We start from the raw sequence: 18,319 nt of genomic DNA on the forward strand, positions 1-18,319 counted from the left end.
AAAATTTGCCCCACCTTGCCCAGCTGGTTTTTGGTACTGTGGGTTCATTTGTCTTGGATCCCTTTCCAGGCCCTCAGGAGAGCATTGCGGGCAGAGGAGGCGAATACAACATAATGTTCAGTGTGATTTTCACTGCATCTGCTTACACAAATATTATCATAGCTAATAGAAGATTATCCCAAACAAATGTTTCCTCTGATTAATGACCAATATTAATAATCTTTTTCTCCCATCTGCTGCTCCTCCTTTCCCCTCTGAATCCAGGTACTGATAGCTTCTGTTATCTCATGTGTGTCTCTCATCTTTCTTTCTTTATTTTCTTTTTTTTGTTCTTCTGTATGCACCAGTAGTTCTCTCATTTGAGGCTATTTCCTCTCTGGTGCACTTGATTTTAATAGTGTCTGTCTGTAACAACTCATATCACCTCCCTTGGGGAAATGTGGGGAGTCCAGGGAACTAAATGTCATATCTGGCTCATCTTTCTATTTAAGTTGTAGTAAAATGTACAGATGAATAACCTGAAATGGCAAGAAAGCTGCTAAAGGCTTCTGTGTGTAATGACTTAGCAGAGCCACACTCACAACAAAAAGCCACAATAATCCAACAAAATACCCAAAGCTTTGAGTGGAGGAATAGGGCATTGAGGGAAAATAGGGACAGCTGATTCTTTGGTTTACAGACCTTTAACGACAGAACTTGCCCTCATTTTTGAAATGGTTACAGTGAGGAAAGGTGGAAAATTTTCAGGCGCAGCAGTTGTGTGTCCACGTGCAGGATGTGGAAAGTCAGTGCCAACAGTGTGCCGCAGCATGCATCCCTCCTTTGCACGGCTGTTAGGGTGGCCTGCACTTCTGTAAGTGTATGCCAGCCAGTAGCAATAAGACACATAAACACTGCCATTTCATCTAAGAAGCTGAAAGTTTGTTCAGAACAGATCTTTAGTGCTTTAGAGATGGATTGGTGATCAGCTGGCCCCATCCTGGAAAGCACCGTCAGCTGAGCATCTGAAACTGGCTATCTCTGCAGGGGAGTATGTCGTCATGACCACACACTTCCACCTCAAGAGGAAGATCGGGTACTTTGTGATCCAGACCTACCTGCCCTGCATTATGACGGTCATCCTGTCCCAGGTCTCCTTCTGGCTTAACAGGGAGTCTGTTCCTGCCCGAACGGTTTTTGGTGAGTCTGGGAGCACTGGGGCATCCTCTCAGGTCAGGGGGGAAAGGCACCATGAATGATGGGAAATAAACTGAGCATCAGAGCTGGTATTCTCCAGGCCTTGACTGGCATCAGTGAAGCTGCTGGTCATTTCCCAGGATAGGTCTCAGTGTCTCCCCAGTGCCCCTGCTTCCACTGAATCACTGCAAAAATACTCCTGTCCATGTTTCTGCTACAAGCCAAGCCATAACTATTAACAGTAATCAAGGTATTGATCATCTAATTATGTACATTTGTCTATGTCTGCTTATCTATATTGCATTTTGACTTGAGGAGAGGATAGGTACATGGGGAGGCCTTTAAAGCTCTACCTTTGAAATTGCTAATGTGCTTCTGGTCAGAGTGCCACATGACAAGTTCCCAGGCTGAGGCATTATATCTGCGTGGTAAATCTATGGTTGTTATTTTTTTCAGCTAGTTTTAAGTCTCCTCTCTCTGAGGCAAAGTGTCAGGATGGTATTGCACATATATTAAAAGCTCTTACAAACATTTAATAATGGAATTGCTTTGTGCTTTCCTGCCAAGACCTTTAGTTCAGGATCTACACACACATGCTCACAGAGCAGGTGTGATGCTGCAGGATTGTGTTTCCTGGACATAGCAGTGCCCAGCAGATACTGCTTCACAGAGAGTATATTGGACAGAAGTCACCAAGCAGAGAGCAGATATATGGTACCACCTGCTTGTGTTTTTGAATATGACAGAAAGTGCTGTGGTTTCGAAGATCATGAAACATTTTCTCTGTAGCAAGAGTCATTATAGAAATACTCCCACAAATTCAACAAGGCTGATGTCCTCCTTTCCAGACCCTCTCTGCAGTCCTGGACCTTGTTCCTTGTGCTGTAGACTGCAGGGAGAGTCACAGCTGGTTCTGCACCCTCCTAAATGATCTAGAAGGGAATAATGGTTTTTGTGTTCACTGGGGGTTGTGAAATGTAGGTCATGAACAAGCTTTAAAATTTATGGTTGACTCTAGCTTCTACCGTTAGCACCAGGCTGCCTTCCTTTCCCCGGTGATGCGAATCCTACAGCAATCCCCAGGGTCAAGTGCAGCTGTGGGGAACTGGGCAGTTAGTATGACCAAACTGGTTTGCATGATCCAGACTGCAAGAGCTGTGTTGAACAGTGATAACAGTGAACAAGAGGGGATACGGCCCCTTAACACCCACTTTTTGGTGTTTTCATCCAGCAGAATGGAAAAGGGGGGCTCAGGCAGAAATTACATGGAAAATAGGACGAGCTCAGGCATATAGAGAGTCATTGATGAACTTTCCGCACTCATCTATCTGTGAATCATTTGCAACTAAACCTCACAGAGTGCACACACAGACCCCATGTCTGTCCATGCCTCACGTAGGCTCTTGCGTCTGCATCGGTTCTGGGGTGTCTCTGTACTCCCAACACCAGTGGCGAGCCCTTCTCTGAGGATATTGGATTCCCTCCTATGTTGTCCTGAGATTTGCAGTTAGATAGGTTTCCTCGAGTAGCAGCTCAGATTGAGCAGGAAAGAGCTGACTGAAAAATTAAAACCTACCTTTGTGAAAAATATCTTTGCTCCCAAATTGCCTTGCTTTCCTATTAAGAAAATAATGAGAACTCCAATTGTTTATTCCTTTTTTTACCCTTCAGAAAGTATTGTCAACAATATTATTGAAACTCCACAATTACCAGGAGTATGGCTTAAGGGAAGTGAAAATTAGTCAATATGTTTATAACATTTTTAATGCATTTTTAATTGAAAAGCACATTATTGGGGAAAATGGATAGCAATGATTGCTTGCTTTAATGAAAAAAGCTTTAAAATGCATTTGGCAACAGATCATTTTTTTAGGATAAATCATAGTGATACTCCTGGCAGCCTGGGCCCCTGATGGGTCCCTGGCCATGCCAGCAGGATCCCAGGTGTCCATCCATGCAGGACACAAGACACTATTTCCAAAATGTTGAGAGAATTACATTGGATGAGTGGCCAGTTTCTGGTCCACCATGAAGTTCCAAACCATCTAGCTGTCCTTTTTACTGTTATTTTATTATTTTTATTTTATTACAAAAGTAACCATAGGCTTCTGCATGGTGTATTCTACATGAAGGAGCTGAGTCTAGCATCACACAGCTCACTGTACTAACAGATGAGGAATTGAATGCCTATCTATAGCCTGTCTATGAGCATTCACTCTTTTATAGTGAGCAGAGATCTAGTCAATGGAGTTGGGGAAGATTAATCTTGTCCTAAGGCAGATGTTTGCCATTGATTATGTAAATTTGAGTTATTCAAAACTGAACCAGAGAAGGCCTTAAACAACCTGAAGTTGGCCCTGATGCGAGCAGGCATTGGACAAGCTGGCTTCCCTTCCAACCTGAACTGTTTCTTTATTCTATGAATTGCACAATGGACTTGTACTGTGTAAGGCTCCCTTAATTACAGCTGGAATGTGGGACACATGCTTAGAAGATGGCTCCTAAATTTACATGATGGAAATGCCAACTGTGTGGTTTGAGGAGAAAGTAGGTGGATAGATTATCTCACACCATCCTTGTCTCCTGCTGTGTTTTTGCAGGTGTCACCACTGTCCTCACCATGACCACACTAAGCATCAGCGCAAGAAACTCATTACCTAAAGTGGCGTACGCGACGGCCATGGACTGGTTCATAGCCGTCTGTTACGCCTTTGTGTTTTCTGCGCTGATTGAATTTGCCACTGTCAACTACTTCACCAAACGGAGCTGGGCTTGGGATGGCAAGAAGGTGCTGGAGGCCCAAGAGATGAAGGTCAGCCCTGTGGCCAAGGCCGGGGATGAGCGGGCGGTGAAGAAGCGCTGCACAAGAGAGCTGCACTGGGGCCAAGAGTGGGTAACATGCAGCCCCACAGCACTCGGGGAGGCTGGATGCTACTTACTGGGGTCCTCAGCTCAGGTCTCAACTGGAGCGGTTCTTGAGGGTTGAGGGAAGACGGGCTTGAAGGGCTGGTCGCTGTGCTTAGCTGGAGAAAAACATCCAGGCATGACTGCTTACATTTCCCTCTGTCCTTCTGCACAACCATTTGCTGGTGGAAACATGAATCCGTGCATGTTTTGCTCTTGCTCCACTGGTGGTCTTCTCTCTCCTTTCTTCTCCCTCCAACCCATAAATACCCGGCTCCATGTTGCTAGCATGCCACACAAACCCAAATACAGCACGGTATGTCAGCCTTGCCAATGGAGACGGTCCCATTCCACTGTGTCCCCTGCAGCTGCTGTCCCCAACTGCAGGTCTCCCCTGGCACGGCCAAGCATGGTGCAGTGATGGGGAAGTCTAACGCTCGTGCTGTTGTCCACAGCTGCTGGCAGCTGCTGCTTTGTAACCTCTGTCCAAGAGGGTGGGTGGGAAGCAAGCAATCAGAAACAGCACCTGGCAGTAAATTAGTGCCTGGCATCACCCACGTTTTCCTGTCTCGCTCGGGATCAGCCTCTCTGGCAGCTTCCTTCCTGACAGCCACGGCTACCCCTGCTCATGCCCCCTCCCTCCTAACTCATTTAATCTCGCCGCGCAGAGAAACAATTTACTGTAGCATGCCGCTCCTTGTTTATATTTATTGAATCAATTTGAAAATCAGCTTTGTCCTTGTTCTTGGTTCTAGAACTTTATATTTTTCTCTTTTACATTTTAATGTGTTGTTTAAAATTGTTGTGGGGCTGTATGCAAATACGTGGCAGAATTGCAGTAACTTTTGGGAAGGCAACAGCCAGTCATCTCTCTGGTATGGAGGTCAAAGCAGGAGAACAGATGCCTTGTGGAGAACCACGGCCATCCCTGGGTGTTGAATGCCTGTCTCTTGTGTTTCTTGGACTGTCTCTCTCTGTTTGCTTTTGCAGCTGTGGTCTGAGCAACAGTCTCATGGCAGAAAGGATCCAGAGTAGGCCAGTTGATGGTCTTCCACCTCCATCATGAACAATAATGCTTATCTGGCCTCTAGAGATGAGAGAAGCCTTTCCCAGGTCATTACCATGAGTGAGGGATCAGAACAGGTTCTCAAAGCAATCATGTCCTTTTCAGGGATGGGTAAAGTCAGGATTCACACAGCCTTGGGCAATTATGTGAACTGGGCACAGCTGAAAAAGAAGCAAAGGGTCAAAAGCTTCAGTTTGTCGTAGAAGCAGCATGCTCCTTAATTTATTTATTGACCCAGCACTGCAAGACTAACAGTGCTAAAACAATAGGGTAAGAGCATGCAGAATGTTTGTGCATGTGGTGATCAAACAAGAAAACAAAGCAGGACCAGGAAGGTTTCAGAGGGAGTGCTCTTTGTGAGTTTGCTGCAATTGGTATCAGGCTGGAGAATCAGGAAGGACTCCAAATTTGTGGATGCTTTTACAAGCCAACCCTGATCTTTATCTTAGAAGGCTAACCCACTCCGGGTCTCTGCAGCTCACAGAGCTCCCTGAAGAGTGGTGGGCTTTCAGGGAGCTTGGGAATACGATCTGTCACCATATTTGCTTTTCATCTTTATTCCTTTGAATATTTCCAAGCAGTGAATTTGCTACACAATGAAGGTGCCTCATTGGCTCAGTTTCAGCCTTTAATTAGCTCTTCTTGAAACAATTGACAAGGCAAGTGCTAGAAACCACAAAAGAAAGAGGAGGCAGAAGAATAATTATTGGCATTTTAAGGTGTTTGTACCAGGAGTAAAACTACCTTCCTCCCAGACAAAAAGAATGCTCTTTATTGATGTGATGGCAAAGATCCTCACTCCAGGTTTGATTGTTTCCTTGCATGAACATGAAAAAAAATTCAGAAGCATCAGCGCTTCCCTCACCTCAAATGTAGACAACAGCAATGCTTCCCATCCCATTTGAAAGAGATCACTACCTTGCAAAAGCTGCTGGTTGCTGACAGGCCCTCCCAAGGGCTGGTTCCAGTCTTTGTTTCTCACCTTCAGCAAACACATCAGTTTAGATGGGAACAGAGCATTTCTTCAGGTAGGATCCAACATGAGGGTGAATCGCTGGTGTCGGCATCAGAAACGATCGTCGTGATGTTCTGGCTATAGCCAGGTTCTGGTTCTAGCTGGGAGCTACTCTACACATTCTCTACAGTTCTCCTCTAATGAAAGGCAGGGATATATTACCACAGATGTCACCAAAAACACCCGTTAGTGCACACTCTGATAAGATTTGACTAATGCTTCTTGGACCCAAAGATTTTCTAAGGCTTTCCTGCCTGCCACCCGGAATTGCTAATTGTGGATGAAGGATTTCCTCTATTTTGTATGGCAGAGCAGCTGCAAACGACCTAGAGGTGCAGATCGAATTGGAGAGAGATATCTGGATCCAATGTGGAAAGCTTGTTAGTAAAGGTGATTTTAAATAAAACATTATCAGGAGGAAGGTGGGAGATGGCAGTAGTTGAGGAGGAGTGAGAGGACAGAGAAATTGAAAGATGAGTGGTTTTAGTAGCCAGCAAAACTCTCTGTCTCCAGCATCTTCAAAATATCTTGTTACAAAGATCCACTTCAGGGCAGAAGGGCTGTGTTTGAACAGAGTGAGATCCCATCCATCCCAACCATAGGGATGGCCATCTCTGGAGCCAACAAGGTCACTCCCTGAACAGCTGTTACAGTGAGGATCCAGAGAGACAACCATTGATGGTGACTTCGCCACTGGGAAGCTCATGAAGTCTGCAAGGATGACATTTACCAGGGAGTTTCATGCAAGAAAGTGTTATCTGTTCCTCAGGATGGAACATGCTTTGGATCTTTGGAAGACGTTTACTTAAGCCCACTTCTGCCTGCAATGCAACGTCTGTGCATAAAATTTGGTTTAGCTCCGTATCTGTGCTTGTATGACATTGCCCTGAAATCCTGGGTGGCAAGAAGCAACAAAAACAATACAAGTAGCTACAATCAGACACGTGAGAACAAGGAAGAACACACTTTGGATGGAGGGATCTTTACCCTTCTCATCTTTAAGACAATAATCCTGTAGTGTATGATGAGAAGGTTAGGTCCAGGCTTTTGATGTACTTTTCACATGTCTTTTCACTAAGAGAAAGTCATCAGAGCATCCTCAAAACCTCTCTGTTGGTATGATCATCATGGTTTTCTTTCTTGTATTTTGGAAGTGGCAGGCATGCTCACCATTTGCACTAGGTGCATTTTCCTCTGACAGAATAAAGCCTAGCTTTTTGTCCAACCCAGTCTTCAGCAATTCTGAAGTTTGCCCCTTGATCCACGTCACTTGGGAATCATTCTTCTTTCTCTTTCATTTCTTTTCATTTGTAGCATCTTTGTTTTCAATCCCCTCCTTGCCAACAGAGAGGAACTAGAACTGACCTTGACAGGCCACCATTTTCAACCAGTTTGAAGTTTTACAGACTCACAGGGTGGTTCAGACCACCCATCTCTTTTTTTCTTTTTCTGCCTCACTATGATAAATATGCTTTTGCTGGGACTTTCCCTTGCTGATCATGCTCTGCATGATCAGAAGCATCAGCAAACCCTTATCTCCTTTGTACTACTGCATTTGTGATCACCTGTAGCTCTCCATAGCACTGCGAGTGATCTGTGTTCTCAGCATCTTCACTAGAGTCCGTGTATCATCCTTTGGCAACATTTCATCCTCTTTCTCTCAGCACTATCTGTGTGGTGTGTTGGGCTGATTATTGACTCCATCCAACTGCTGAGTCTTTATCTGGTGATCCAGGGAACATAAGATCATTGGGCTCAGTCCCACATAATCTGAATGAAGAGATGGGAGGCATGAGTGATGCCAAAGATTACAACAGCAGCTGACAGTAACCTGGCACCGATGTAGCCTGCCTGTTAATGCAAGATTGCATTGTTCGGAGCCTTTGGCTTTGCTCAGGGTACAGATGTCTAAGTGTAAAACACTTTGCTGCTGTTCTCTGATAGGATCAAGTCTCTGGCACACTGCAGAGGGGAACTTTGGCTGGCATGAGGAAGGAGTGGCATGTTTGCTGGAACAGCAACTGCAGTTGCTTGGCTTTGAATTTTAGATTGCTAGTATGTCAGAGACTAGAGCTGCTTGGAGGTCATTAAAGTGACTTTTATCTATAATGGCAAGTGGCAGGTACCTTGCATTTCTCAAGTACTGCAGATAATAGTGATGGTGACCTTCAGAGTGGCTTGTGAGAGGGATAGTGCTTCCAACTCAGATTTCTAGCCAAGGAGCAGATGCTGAGAACTGTATCTTCAGCAGATCACAGGCAGAACCAGTAGTTCCCATAATTTAGAGGTTCAGCCATTAGCTCCTCAACAGAGAGGCTTGAAGATAAGAATATTTAACAAAAATACTATTATTTTCCAGTATGTGTGTTATGGAAGAACTTGTCAGACTGCAATATCCAGGGAATGTATTTATCTCTAGACCAGCTTGTACAGCTTTTCCCTCAGGACTGCTTTGTGCAGCATTTCAGTCTCCCTGTGCCCAAACTGGGCCATAAAGGCAGGAATTGCTTTACAACATAGATGTTTTAAATAGGACAAGTTGTCAAAGCAAATGTGGGATTTCCTCCTGTTTTTCTATTCTTTCCATTTGTTTCAGTGGGACATGGGACTCCTCACAGATAAAGGTAGAGGGGGATGGCTGGGGACTACTTTGCAGCTGGCTGCAATAAGCACGTTTTTCTTTGATTGATTGTCAAAATCTTGCCTGAAACCCTGATTTATAAAGCCCAGCCCAGTAAACTTCAGGCTGAACCATTTCTTCTGACATCTCAGGAGCAGAGCACACCCAGAGCACACACACGTCCTTTGGCGTAGGCAGCATGTGCTCTGGCTGCTTCCCGGAGGCTACCCAGGCTCCCAGCTCTGACCAGGGCTGAAGACTCCATAGGCAGCGGGGAAAAAGGCCCTGGCTGTAGGCTCCCAAGCCTCTCTGCACTGCCAGAGCAGCCTGATCTGATGTCCAGAGAAGTCCAGGCTGGTGCTTGGGGGCTCTGGGTCACGCTAATAGGAGCAGTAGCTTGCTATCACCACATTCACATTTGCCTGACTGTCCTCCGTTTCAGCCTGGTGTTTTCAGACGCCTTTGGCCAGGCAAGACAGATCCACTTTCCAAGCTCTAGAGCAGAAAAGCTAGCCAGGTTGGAAGTGTCATGTCACTTGTAGTCATCTTGTTCCTGTAAATAATAACGTGGCTGATTAATACTAAAATAATCACAGTGCACTTCAAATTACATTCGGCAAACAACAATCTGTTTTTCATTTCATTACTGATTATTAATTATTTTATTACCTCCTGTAGCTGTGTTAACAAGTAATCATACTTAAGTATATTTAAATATTTCAGAAGGTGAAACATCTTTAGTCCTTTATTTGCCTCTTGTCAGCTCTTTAGCAGGAAGAGTTCACCTCCTGTGCAGGGGATACAAGTTAATGTGGCTCTAATGATTGCAGAAATCACTCAGTTAATCGTTAAAGATCATAACACTGTCTCCCATAAAGGACTATGAATATAATCTGATCGGTGGTTTAGTCTGATCTGGAGTCTGAAGACATTTAGACCTCTTCCTAACAGCAAGTTAATTTCTGTAATTGTTAGCATTATTACAAGGCTGCAGGCCTGGCTATGATGTTATTGGACAGGGATTTAAAGATTGCACAGAAGTCCGCTTTTAGTGTCCCTCTGAAAATCACTGTGGAAAATTCATTTCCTGAGGTAACCAGAAATATCCATGGTGATTGTGGACACATTTGAAATGGAAGTACAACATGAAAGCTAAAGCCCTTGGAGTACATCTGCAGAGCAGACTGGGCGAATCTGACCTTTCCAGCTCCCAGTGATACCCCGCAATGCTGCCTGCTACCAGTTCCCAGGCTGGGCTCAGGAGATGAACAGGTCCTGCCAGCTGCACACTCTTCCCTTCTCCGGATGGTCATTTTGTACGTGGTTCCCTCACACATACACGCAAGACCATGCCAGCAACTCTTGGGTAATGCCTGGGTCAGCCTTACCTTGTGTTTCAGTTGCTGTTGAATAGAAAATGAGATCCAAAGTCACACCTTCTTCTGAGTTCCGATATTAGATTCCCACCATAAGTCATTGCTGCGTCTAATGCTGGGTCTTGGTGTAACTACAGTGGACACCTCATGGAGTACATGAGTGCTGGGATGTGTAGGGTGCCTGAAGCATATGAATAGATTTCATTCAATGGGCTTCTCGTGGTAGACAATATGGTCTACAGTGCAGCTGGTCTCAGGTCCCTGACAGCAACAGGAAGATCCTCAGAGTGGGGGCAACACCTGTTGTGACTTCCTAGCTCCATCTTCCTGTCCACTCATCTTCATTAACACCTGAACTGTGTGTCTTCAGCATCTTCCATCATCCTTCAGTGCATCATGTCTGACACATAAGTGCCTCTTTTGCCATTTGCTATGCAAACTCTCTTCCCTTCAGCCTGGACAGCATAGCTGTTCCTGGAGCCTTGTGCGAGCAGTGCATTTATCTCCCTGGATTTGCAGCAATCCAAAGATATGAAGGCAAGATGAAAGGCTTTCCTCTGCCCTATAGTGCCATCTTAAGCAATCCTGAAATCCAGGGCTAGTGCAAATGCCTTCCCTCTGCTCTGTATCTTGCCCGAGAAGGTCATGAAGTGCTCTAAAGGGTCCCAGGGGCATTTTGGACATAATGATGTTAAATTGTGAAGTATTCCTGTGAAGTATTTGGGGCACTGAGGCAGTGTGTGTATGGCCTTGTAATATGGCGCCAAAATAGTGCAATGCTGTCACCCACATTCTTGAAGCCACTGGCTTTCTACTACAACAAAAAAAACCCCAGAAATATAATCCTTTGTGATGTCTCCTCCTTTCACCTGACCCAGGAAGGGGGCCAGCAAAGCAGAACATCAAGGATGACCACATAGGGTGTCATTCTTTTCTAAAGACTACATTCCTGGATCGTCTCTTGGTGGCTGAACCTTACATGCAACAGGTAACACTGTCCAGTTGAGAGAGAAAACGAAGAGTCTGTACAGTTTGAGCCTGTATTCACTTATACTGATCTGGCGATATGCAGCGTAGACCTGGCAGCACTTGGCCAATCAAGGAGTCACCCATCTGGGGCAGCTACTGATCAAGTGCAGCTGTGCACACCTTTTTATACCACTACTCTGATCTAATGGGCTGCAAGGAGGTTACAAGCCCAGCTATGCGGCTTCAGTTATTTCACTTGCAGCAGGACCTAGCTGCCAGGCCAGGACCTCTTTGTGCTATGTGCTGCATGCCAGGCTTACCCGAAGTAGCTGATCCACCCTGGTCCAGCACGTCCATATGCTCCAGCAGCCCTGAAGTGGCAGATGTCATGGGTTCTGGTCGTCTTCTCACCACATCTTCCTTCCCTTCCACAATGCTACCTTCTTGGTCTCTTGCTCCTCGCACCCTTTTCCATCTTCTCATCTGGGCAAGCAGGTAAACTAAGAGGACAAAGTGTTCTCCATGCAATTCTACAGTCACTTCATCTCTATTATGTTTTTTCTTCCACCTTCCCTAGAAAAAAGAGCCAGTGGCACTAGCGAAGAAAACCAACAACACCTACAACATTGTTGGCACCACATATGCCCTCAACATTGCCAAGGACCCTGGCCTGCCCACCATCTCCAAGAGTGCTGCTGCCACTGCTGCTGCCACCAACGTAGCCCCCAAGATGCCCCGCATAGAGGAGAAGCTCCCAGAGAGTAAGAAGACATACAACAGCGTCAGCAAGGTAGACAAGATGTCCCGCATCGTCTTTCCAGTCCTCTTTGCCATTTTCAACTTAGTCTACTGGGCCACATATGTAAACCGGGAGTCAGCTATCAAGGGAATGATCCCCAAACAATAAAACCAGTCACACAAACCTTCCATCAGTGAGCACCATCCAGGCTGGAATTATCCAGGGCTTTCTTCTTTCCTGTTTTGTTTAATTATTATTGTTCATTTGGTATTATTATTATCATTATTACTACTGCTACTACTACTATTAGATTGTTCTTTTATAGTGTAAACAAAACTGTGATTTTAATTTAATCCCGTATCCTTTAGTTTTGTTTTACTTTGGTGACAAAAGGAAAAAAAATTATCATAACAAGTTGTGCCTCTAACATTATGAGTCTGTTGTCCCCCATCTGCCCAATTCACCCTGTGCTTCCACCTCTCCTCGTCCACCTCCTGCTCTTCTCATGGTCTGCATGCCACTGCCATTCCATGCTTTGCTCTGCTGGGGGCTGCTGCTGCAGTCCACTCCCCTCCTCCTCTTCTGCAATGGACTGCTCTAGCATGGTGGATGCTTGTGGTGGCCTGGGCTCGAGGATGTGGAGGCCTCTAGAGCCAGTCAGTCAGTCAGGCTGCTTTTCAGTGCCTGGCACTTCGTGCTAGTGGTACTCCCTGGGCTGCGGATGCAGGCGAGCTGATCCATTGAGGGAGCTGTGTGGCATGGGCCAGCTTGTAGCCCAGTGCCTGCTGGGGGCAAACCCACCACTGCAGTGGTCAGTGGAGCCATTGCAAGGGTGGAAGAGGGTGGCAGCATCTTGTAGGTATCTACAGGGCTTCTTCCTCTCTGTCTTCACCAAACCCAGCTGCTGGTTTCCCCTATATCTCTCCCTAGACAAGAAGTGAGAAACGTCTTGTCTGTCTCCCATCCTGCACTACTGGGGCAATTCGTGTTAAAGGGTGGGGTGGTTCCTACCAGAGACATAATTTTTCTCAGCCTCAGCATCAGTCAGGAAGTCAAGACAGGAGCTTTATAATGCCTTGGAGGAGACAGTGAGGCCGCACGCATTCAGCGTCTGGACTGGCCACCAGAGTTTGTGTTCAGATGGGTGGTTTATCTCTTGGCCCCATGCCAAGATCCCTCTTGGCATCTCCTTTCTGTCCCAACACCTTCTTCCAACTCCTCATTAATCTTCCTTTGGCTACTCAGCAGCCCTCAGTAGTATCTCACTGCTTGCAGGTGGATTTAGGCAGAGAAACCCCTGCCTCTCTGGTAAGCCACACTGGCGGGGAGGAGCATAGCCTGGGGAAGTCCAGTTCATGGCACATCCCTGCTCCAGTGTACCAGAGCAGCAATGATGTTGGTTCAGGCCAGCTCAGGTGCAGGCTATTACCTGTGGGACACACCAGGGGCCATCTGCCACCTGTGGGAGTGAGTTGGGAGCGATTGGTCCCCTGTCCCTGGTGACTGATGCAGCTGAGCATCCTCCGCATCATGGGACAACAGCAGAAGGGGCTTTCTGAAGCAGCAGGATGATACTGCTGTCCCAGAAAACCATATGAGCCAGGTGCCATCCCACAAAGCCATTGAGATAAGATCCAGCTCTAACACCTGTACACTTGTCCAGAAAAGCCCTCCAGTGCCTTGGAGAGAGGCTGTTTCTCACTTCCCAGCCACCACAGTCAAGGACCCAAACCAGTGATATCGCCTTCCCAGCAGCAGCACAAGGTGGTGTCATCCAAACCATCTGTGCCCCCTTCCTGTTGCCTGGACCCATGGACGCACTGTCCTGCTACAAGGAAGAACATCCTCTGCGTGGTGAGTTCTCAGCCCACGGGCAGGACGGATCCTGCCAGCACCTCTGCCCCGAGGCCCCAGCACCCCCAAGGTGATGTCTTCAGCATTGTTTTGAGCCACTGTGCCGAGCTTAGTTTCCCCTTACCTATACAGGAGTGGGGATGAGCACAAGGCACAGCATTTGCCCCACCTGGAATATCCATGGGGACAGCTGGACGGAGTGGGGAAGGCCAGGGCACTTTTTCCTGCAGCGTGGGTGGCACTAGTGTGTGTCCTGCCTGTCCCTTGCCAATCTCGCTGGCTCAACAGCAGTGCAGTCACTCCCCCTGCCTACAGCTGCGGTGAGGAGAGGAGCTCGGAGACATTTTGCTCAGTCCCCAGCATGTTCAGTCCACGAGCACATCCACACCAGCAGGCAGCATTGGTCAGGAGATGGCAACCCTCTCCCAAGCCAATGCTAAGAAAACCAGCTCTCTCCCCATCTTCCGCCCCAGCATCTGCACCCCAGACCGCCTGTGACATTTCTGCAGTGCCTTTCATCCCTGAGGGCTCCCTGCTGGGTCGTGAGGAGGGGAAAGCGCAGGAGCTCTTCCCCTTTGCACCCAGCATTGGGTTGGAGGAGCAGAGGGAGTGTGCACTGTCTCCAGCCCTTCTCCCAGGCAGGGGGGACATCTTGGCTGCTTCTGCACCTGGGGCACCCAGTTCCTCCTGGCACTGGCCTGCTGCTACTGCAGGCCAGCCTGGCCACCCCAGCGCTGCCCCGCTGCACCCCCCATAGCCCTCACCACCAAGGTCCCCTCTGCTCCCTCCACGCCAGCACCCTCCCCTCCAGCAGCAAGTGCCATTGCTGCCACCCTTCTGCTCCCCGGCTTTCCAGCTGGAAGTGCTACGCTAATCGGCCGTAAAGCTGTTTGTTTTGGAAACTACTTGGATGTCATTTTCTTAAATAAGCTAGATGAAGTGTATCTCATAAAACATTTATGTCACTATAATACTCAGGCCTAAGTGAATGGAATAGAAACCCTACAAAAAGCAAAACAAACACAATAAAATGGTAGCAAAGAGTATTTTGTGTTTACTAATAGAATTATATCAAAGACAAGTTTAAATAAGGGATCCACTTAGCTGATTTGAGCTGGCCCCGGTGCAGAGGGGGTCTTCTCTGCTAGCTTGGGCATTCTCCAAAATCCTCTCTACCCTGAGGGCCATGTCCTACCATGCATTGCCTCACTACATGTTCCTGTGTCTGTTGATGCATGCTTCATAGAGCTCTCCATAAATTGTCAGGTCTTACCATAGGCTTCTCAGCAGCCCGAGGTGCCTTTGCTGCCTGTCCAGGGCCGCACAGGCTCGGTGTGGCAGACTGATCCTCAAGGTGCCGGGGCTGGACCTCTCTGCGGTGCCGGGCATGGCATCAGGGCAGCATCTGAGCCTCCTCCCTTCCTGCAGGTGATCCGATGTGTCTGGCCGAACTGTCGGGGTGAATCTCCTGCCTTTCTCTTCCCCAAGTCCTTCCCTCCCTGCAGCTCCAAAACTCTTGTCCCTCTCCAGGACACAGTCCAGAGATCTGGCTTGCCAGTGACACTGTCTGCTGGCTCATCTTTGCTCTTCTGTTCCAGAAACGTTGCTCTCTGCCTGATAAAAGGCTGCCTTCCTTGATCTGTGTTAGCACGCCTTGAAATCCAAGTCTATTCCCACCAAAGCCTGGCATTGGCTGTGAGTCTTTCTGCCAGCTGGAAGCAGAAATACCGGCATCCTTTGGTTAAAGACAACAAACCAAACAGGATTTGTAGTTTGGCTTCCAAGCAGGGAAGCATTTCAGGAAGATAGTTATAAATAAGTGGTTTAACATCTGCTGCCAGCAGACATCATGGAGAAGATAATGTTCTTTTTTTTTTGTAAATCTGTCAGCAGCTCAAATTGGGACCTTTCCTTCCCAGCTAACAGGAGGCTGCTGATGGGGGCTTATTCTAATAGCCTGACGGGCAAGAGCTAACCTAGCATCAGTTACTGGAGCTTACTGCTTGCTGTGATAGTATCTAAGGGCTTCAATTTTATAATTGGTCCTGTATAGGAATAGATCTGTATCTAATAGACTATACTATCTGTATAGTCTAATCCACAGTTGTGCACAGAGTGGGCACTTCGTCTCACTGTGGACCTCAATACTCCAGTATTTCTTTTCTTCTGGCAAGGGCCAAAGCTTCCCTGACTTGGTGAGAGTCTCCCAGGCAGGAATTAGAAATCTTTGAGGGTGATAAAAATGATCTATTCAGTCTGTGCTCCTGTTTTGTAGCTTACCCCACCTGGGGGACAAACAGTGCAGTCCAAGCCTGCAGTTGCATTCCTCCTGAAAATGTCAGAGGGCCATTCTAGCACTGGCAGCTTGCCCCTTCCCTCCTCTGAAAGTGCACACGGGCAAAAGCAGTGCAGCTTTTGGGAGCTTGGTGCCCCCGGGAGGCAGGGTACGGTTCGGCTGAGGTCCTGCAAGCAGGCTGGGGAGGCAGGACATGGTGGCTGTGAGTGCTGTGTTAGTGCTGTGACATTTCTGTGGGGTGACATGAGAAGGATGGGGGAGAAGTAGTCCCTCGGTGCCGCGCATTCTTCTGAAGGGCTGATGGAGTTACCCCATACAACATCTCAACAGCTTCTTGAACATCGGTGAGCAGGACTGTGACACCTGAGACAGAGCTTCCTAGTTCACCACGCACTGAGCTCAACATAAGCAAGGCTGGCTTTGACACTCCCTTGGTTTTAGAGGCAGGTGCTGTGGCCAGCACAGCTCACCCCCATCCTGATCCCTGCCAGCTTGGTGGCACTGGCAAGGTCCTAGTTCGTTTGCTGTAGGACATCCCCTGTGCAAGCAGACCCCATGCTTGCTGTTCCCAGACACAAGCCATGCATGCAAACTAGGTTATGACTAGCCTGTTTCTGCAAGGCCTGTCCTATGGACACAAGGTGCATTCATTTCTCATCTGCTGCCTTGATTTCTTCTGTCCATATCTCCAATTCCTTTCAGCCATCCCTTGGGGAGGATTATAGGGCTGCATCACATACCAGGAAGGGATTTTTCTTATGCCAGATCACCTGACATGGGAAGACTCTCTGTTCTGCTGAGAACCTCTCTGACACCTTCAGGAACCTGAAGCTGTTGCCTCTCCTGGAGGGTGCTGTAGAAACGGCCTCTTTGCAGTGCTCTTCGCAGTGCTCTTTGCAGCTGCTGGAGGAACAGAGCAGTTAAACACACACTGCTGTTAAAGGAAGGGCCACTCATCAAAGGCGATTGGCTCTTGAGGACAGGTGCTGCACTCTCCCAGCTTGCCAGGGCACGCCGTGAGTGGGAGAGGACCAGGCCAGTCCTGATGGGGTCACTTGGGAAACAGTTTGGCAGGGACATGCTAGTGCCTCCCTTCCACACGCCTGGTCCTGGGGTGGTGGAGAGCTGGCACCGGGTCGTGAGGCCGGGCCGTTGCAGCATGCAGCATCAGGCCTTGCTCCAGGCCCTCTTCCCCAAATTGTATGCCTCTCTGGGGCCACGCTTTAACCCACCCCATCAAAGATCTGTGTGGATTTTACAAACTGGAGAGAAACAAATTTCCCTGACTCCTTGGTGGCTGTTGGGGGTAGGGAGGGCTCAGCCAGGGTGAGAGGCACATTCATGAAAACATAAAAGCTCTATTAATGTCAAAGTAGGGAGAAAAAAACAAAACAAAACACAAAATTCACCAGTCCTGTCTCCATATCAAGCTAAACTACTCCTGAAGGCACTTTTGGCAAGAGGCCATAGCACAGATGAGATTGATGGCTTCCAGGTATAAATATTTACTGTTTGACCTTGTTATTGTTCAGTCAGACAAAGGTTTTTACATACATATATATGCGCATGTGTGCATGTGTATATTTATGCTCACAAACTATATCTAAAAGTCAAACCTCTTCTCTTTGAAAGAGGAAATGGCCACTTTCAATTATTTTACTTCCCTCTCATTCTCTTTGCTCAGTCTTCTGAAAGCAGGTGCATCCCTCCCCGCTGGTCCTCAGCTGGCTTTGGGAGGCACAGGGAACAGTGGGAGCAAGGGAGAAGAGCCTCTCTCCGTGCTGGGGTCTCGGTGCAGGCTGCTGTGACCAAGGTCACTGCTGGCAGCGCTGCCCAGCACCTTTCAGGAAAACTTAGTCCCAGATGTCACAACTTCTCCAAGACAGCCCATGTCCTGGCCCAGACACTAGGATGTTCCCAGGAAGGCAGGATGGCTTTTCCACAGGGGAATGCCATAAGCAATCAGTCCTCACCCCATAACACAACCAGGGTACATGTAGCTGAGCGTTGCAAAGGGGTGCGAGGTCTCCACCCTGAGCCTGCTTCAGAAGGGAGCACAAAACCTGGTGGGATCCCTTCCAGCTGTCCCTGGCCAGAGGAACAGCACAGGGAGGGCCAGCGCTTCAGCTTGAGCTCTTCTGCAGAGCAAAGGGAAGTGCTGGCACTTGGCCACTGCTTGCTGCTCATCCAGGTGGGACCAGCTGATACTTGACTGTGTGCTGATTGTGGGAGGGGTCAGCAAAAGCAGAGGCCTTTGCTGCTGCTGAGTCCTGTACCTGCGCCTTATCTCACCTCAGCACAAGT

The 18,319-nt window shown here is 47.7% G+C and overlaps 1 protein-coding gene across 1 annotated transcript in view; it reads left to right on the top strand.

Moving 5' to 3' along the window:
* The window catches only part of GABRA3 (gamma-aminobutyric acid type A receptor subunit alpha3), a 69,196-nt gene extending 57,143 nt beyond the window's left edge, over positions 1–12,053 (top strand). The window contains exons 8-10 of the mRNA XM_086756369.1: positions 1,027–1,179; positions 3,777–3,988; positions 11,704–12,053. Of these exons, the coding sequence (XP_086612495.1) occupies positions 1,027–1,179; positions 3,777–3,988; positions 11,704–12,033 (695 nt within the window). The 3' untranslated portion in view covers positions 12,034–12,053. The remainder of the gene's footprint in view (positions 1–1,026; positions 1,180–3,776; positions 3,989–11,703) is intronic.
* Positions 12,054–18,319: the final 6,266 nt, after the last annotated feature.

This window comes from Chlamydotis macqueenii, chromosome 11, assembly GCF_036417535.1.
Source record: "Chlamydotis macqueenii isolate bChlMac1 chromosome 11, bChlMac1.mat, whole genome shotgun sequence".
Taxonomy (NCBI): domain Eukaryota; kingdom Metazoa; phylum Chordata; class Aves; order Otidiformes; family Otididae; genus Chlamydotis; species Chlamydotis macqueenii.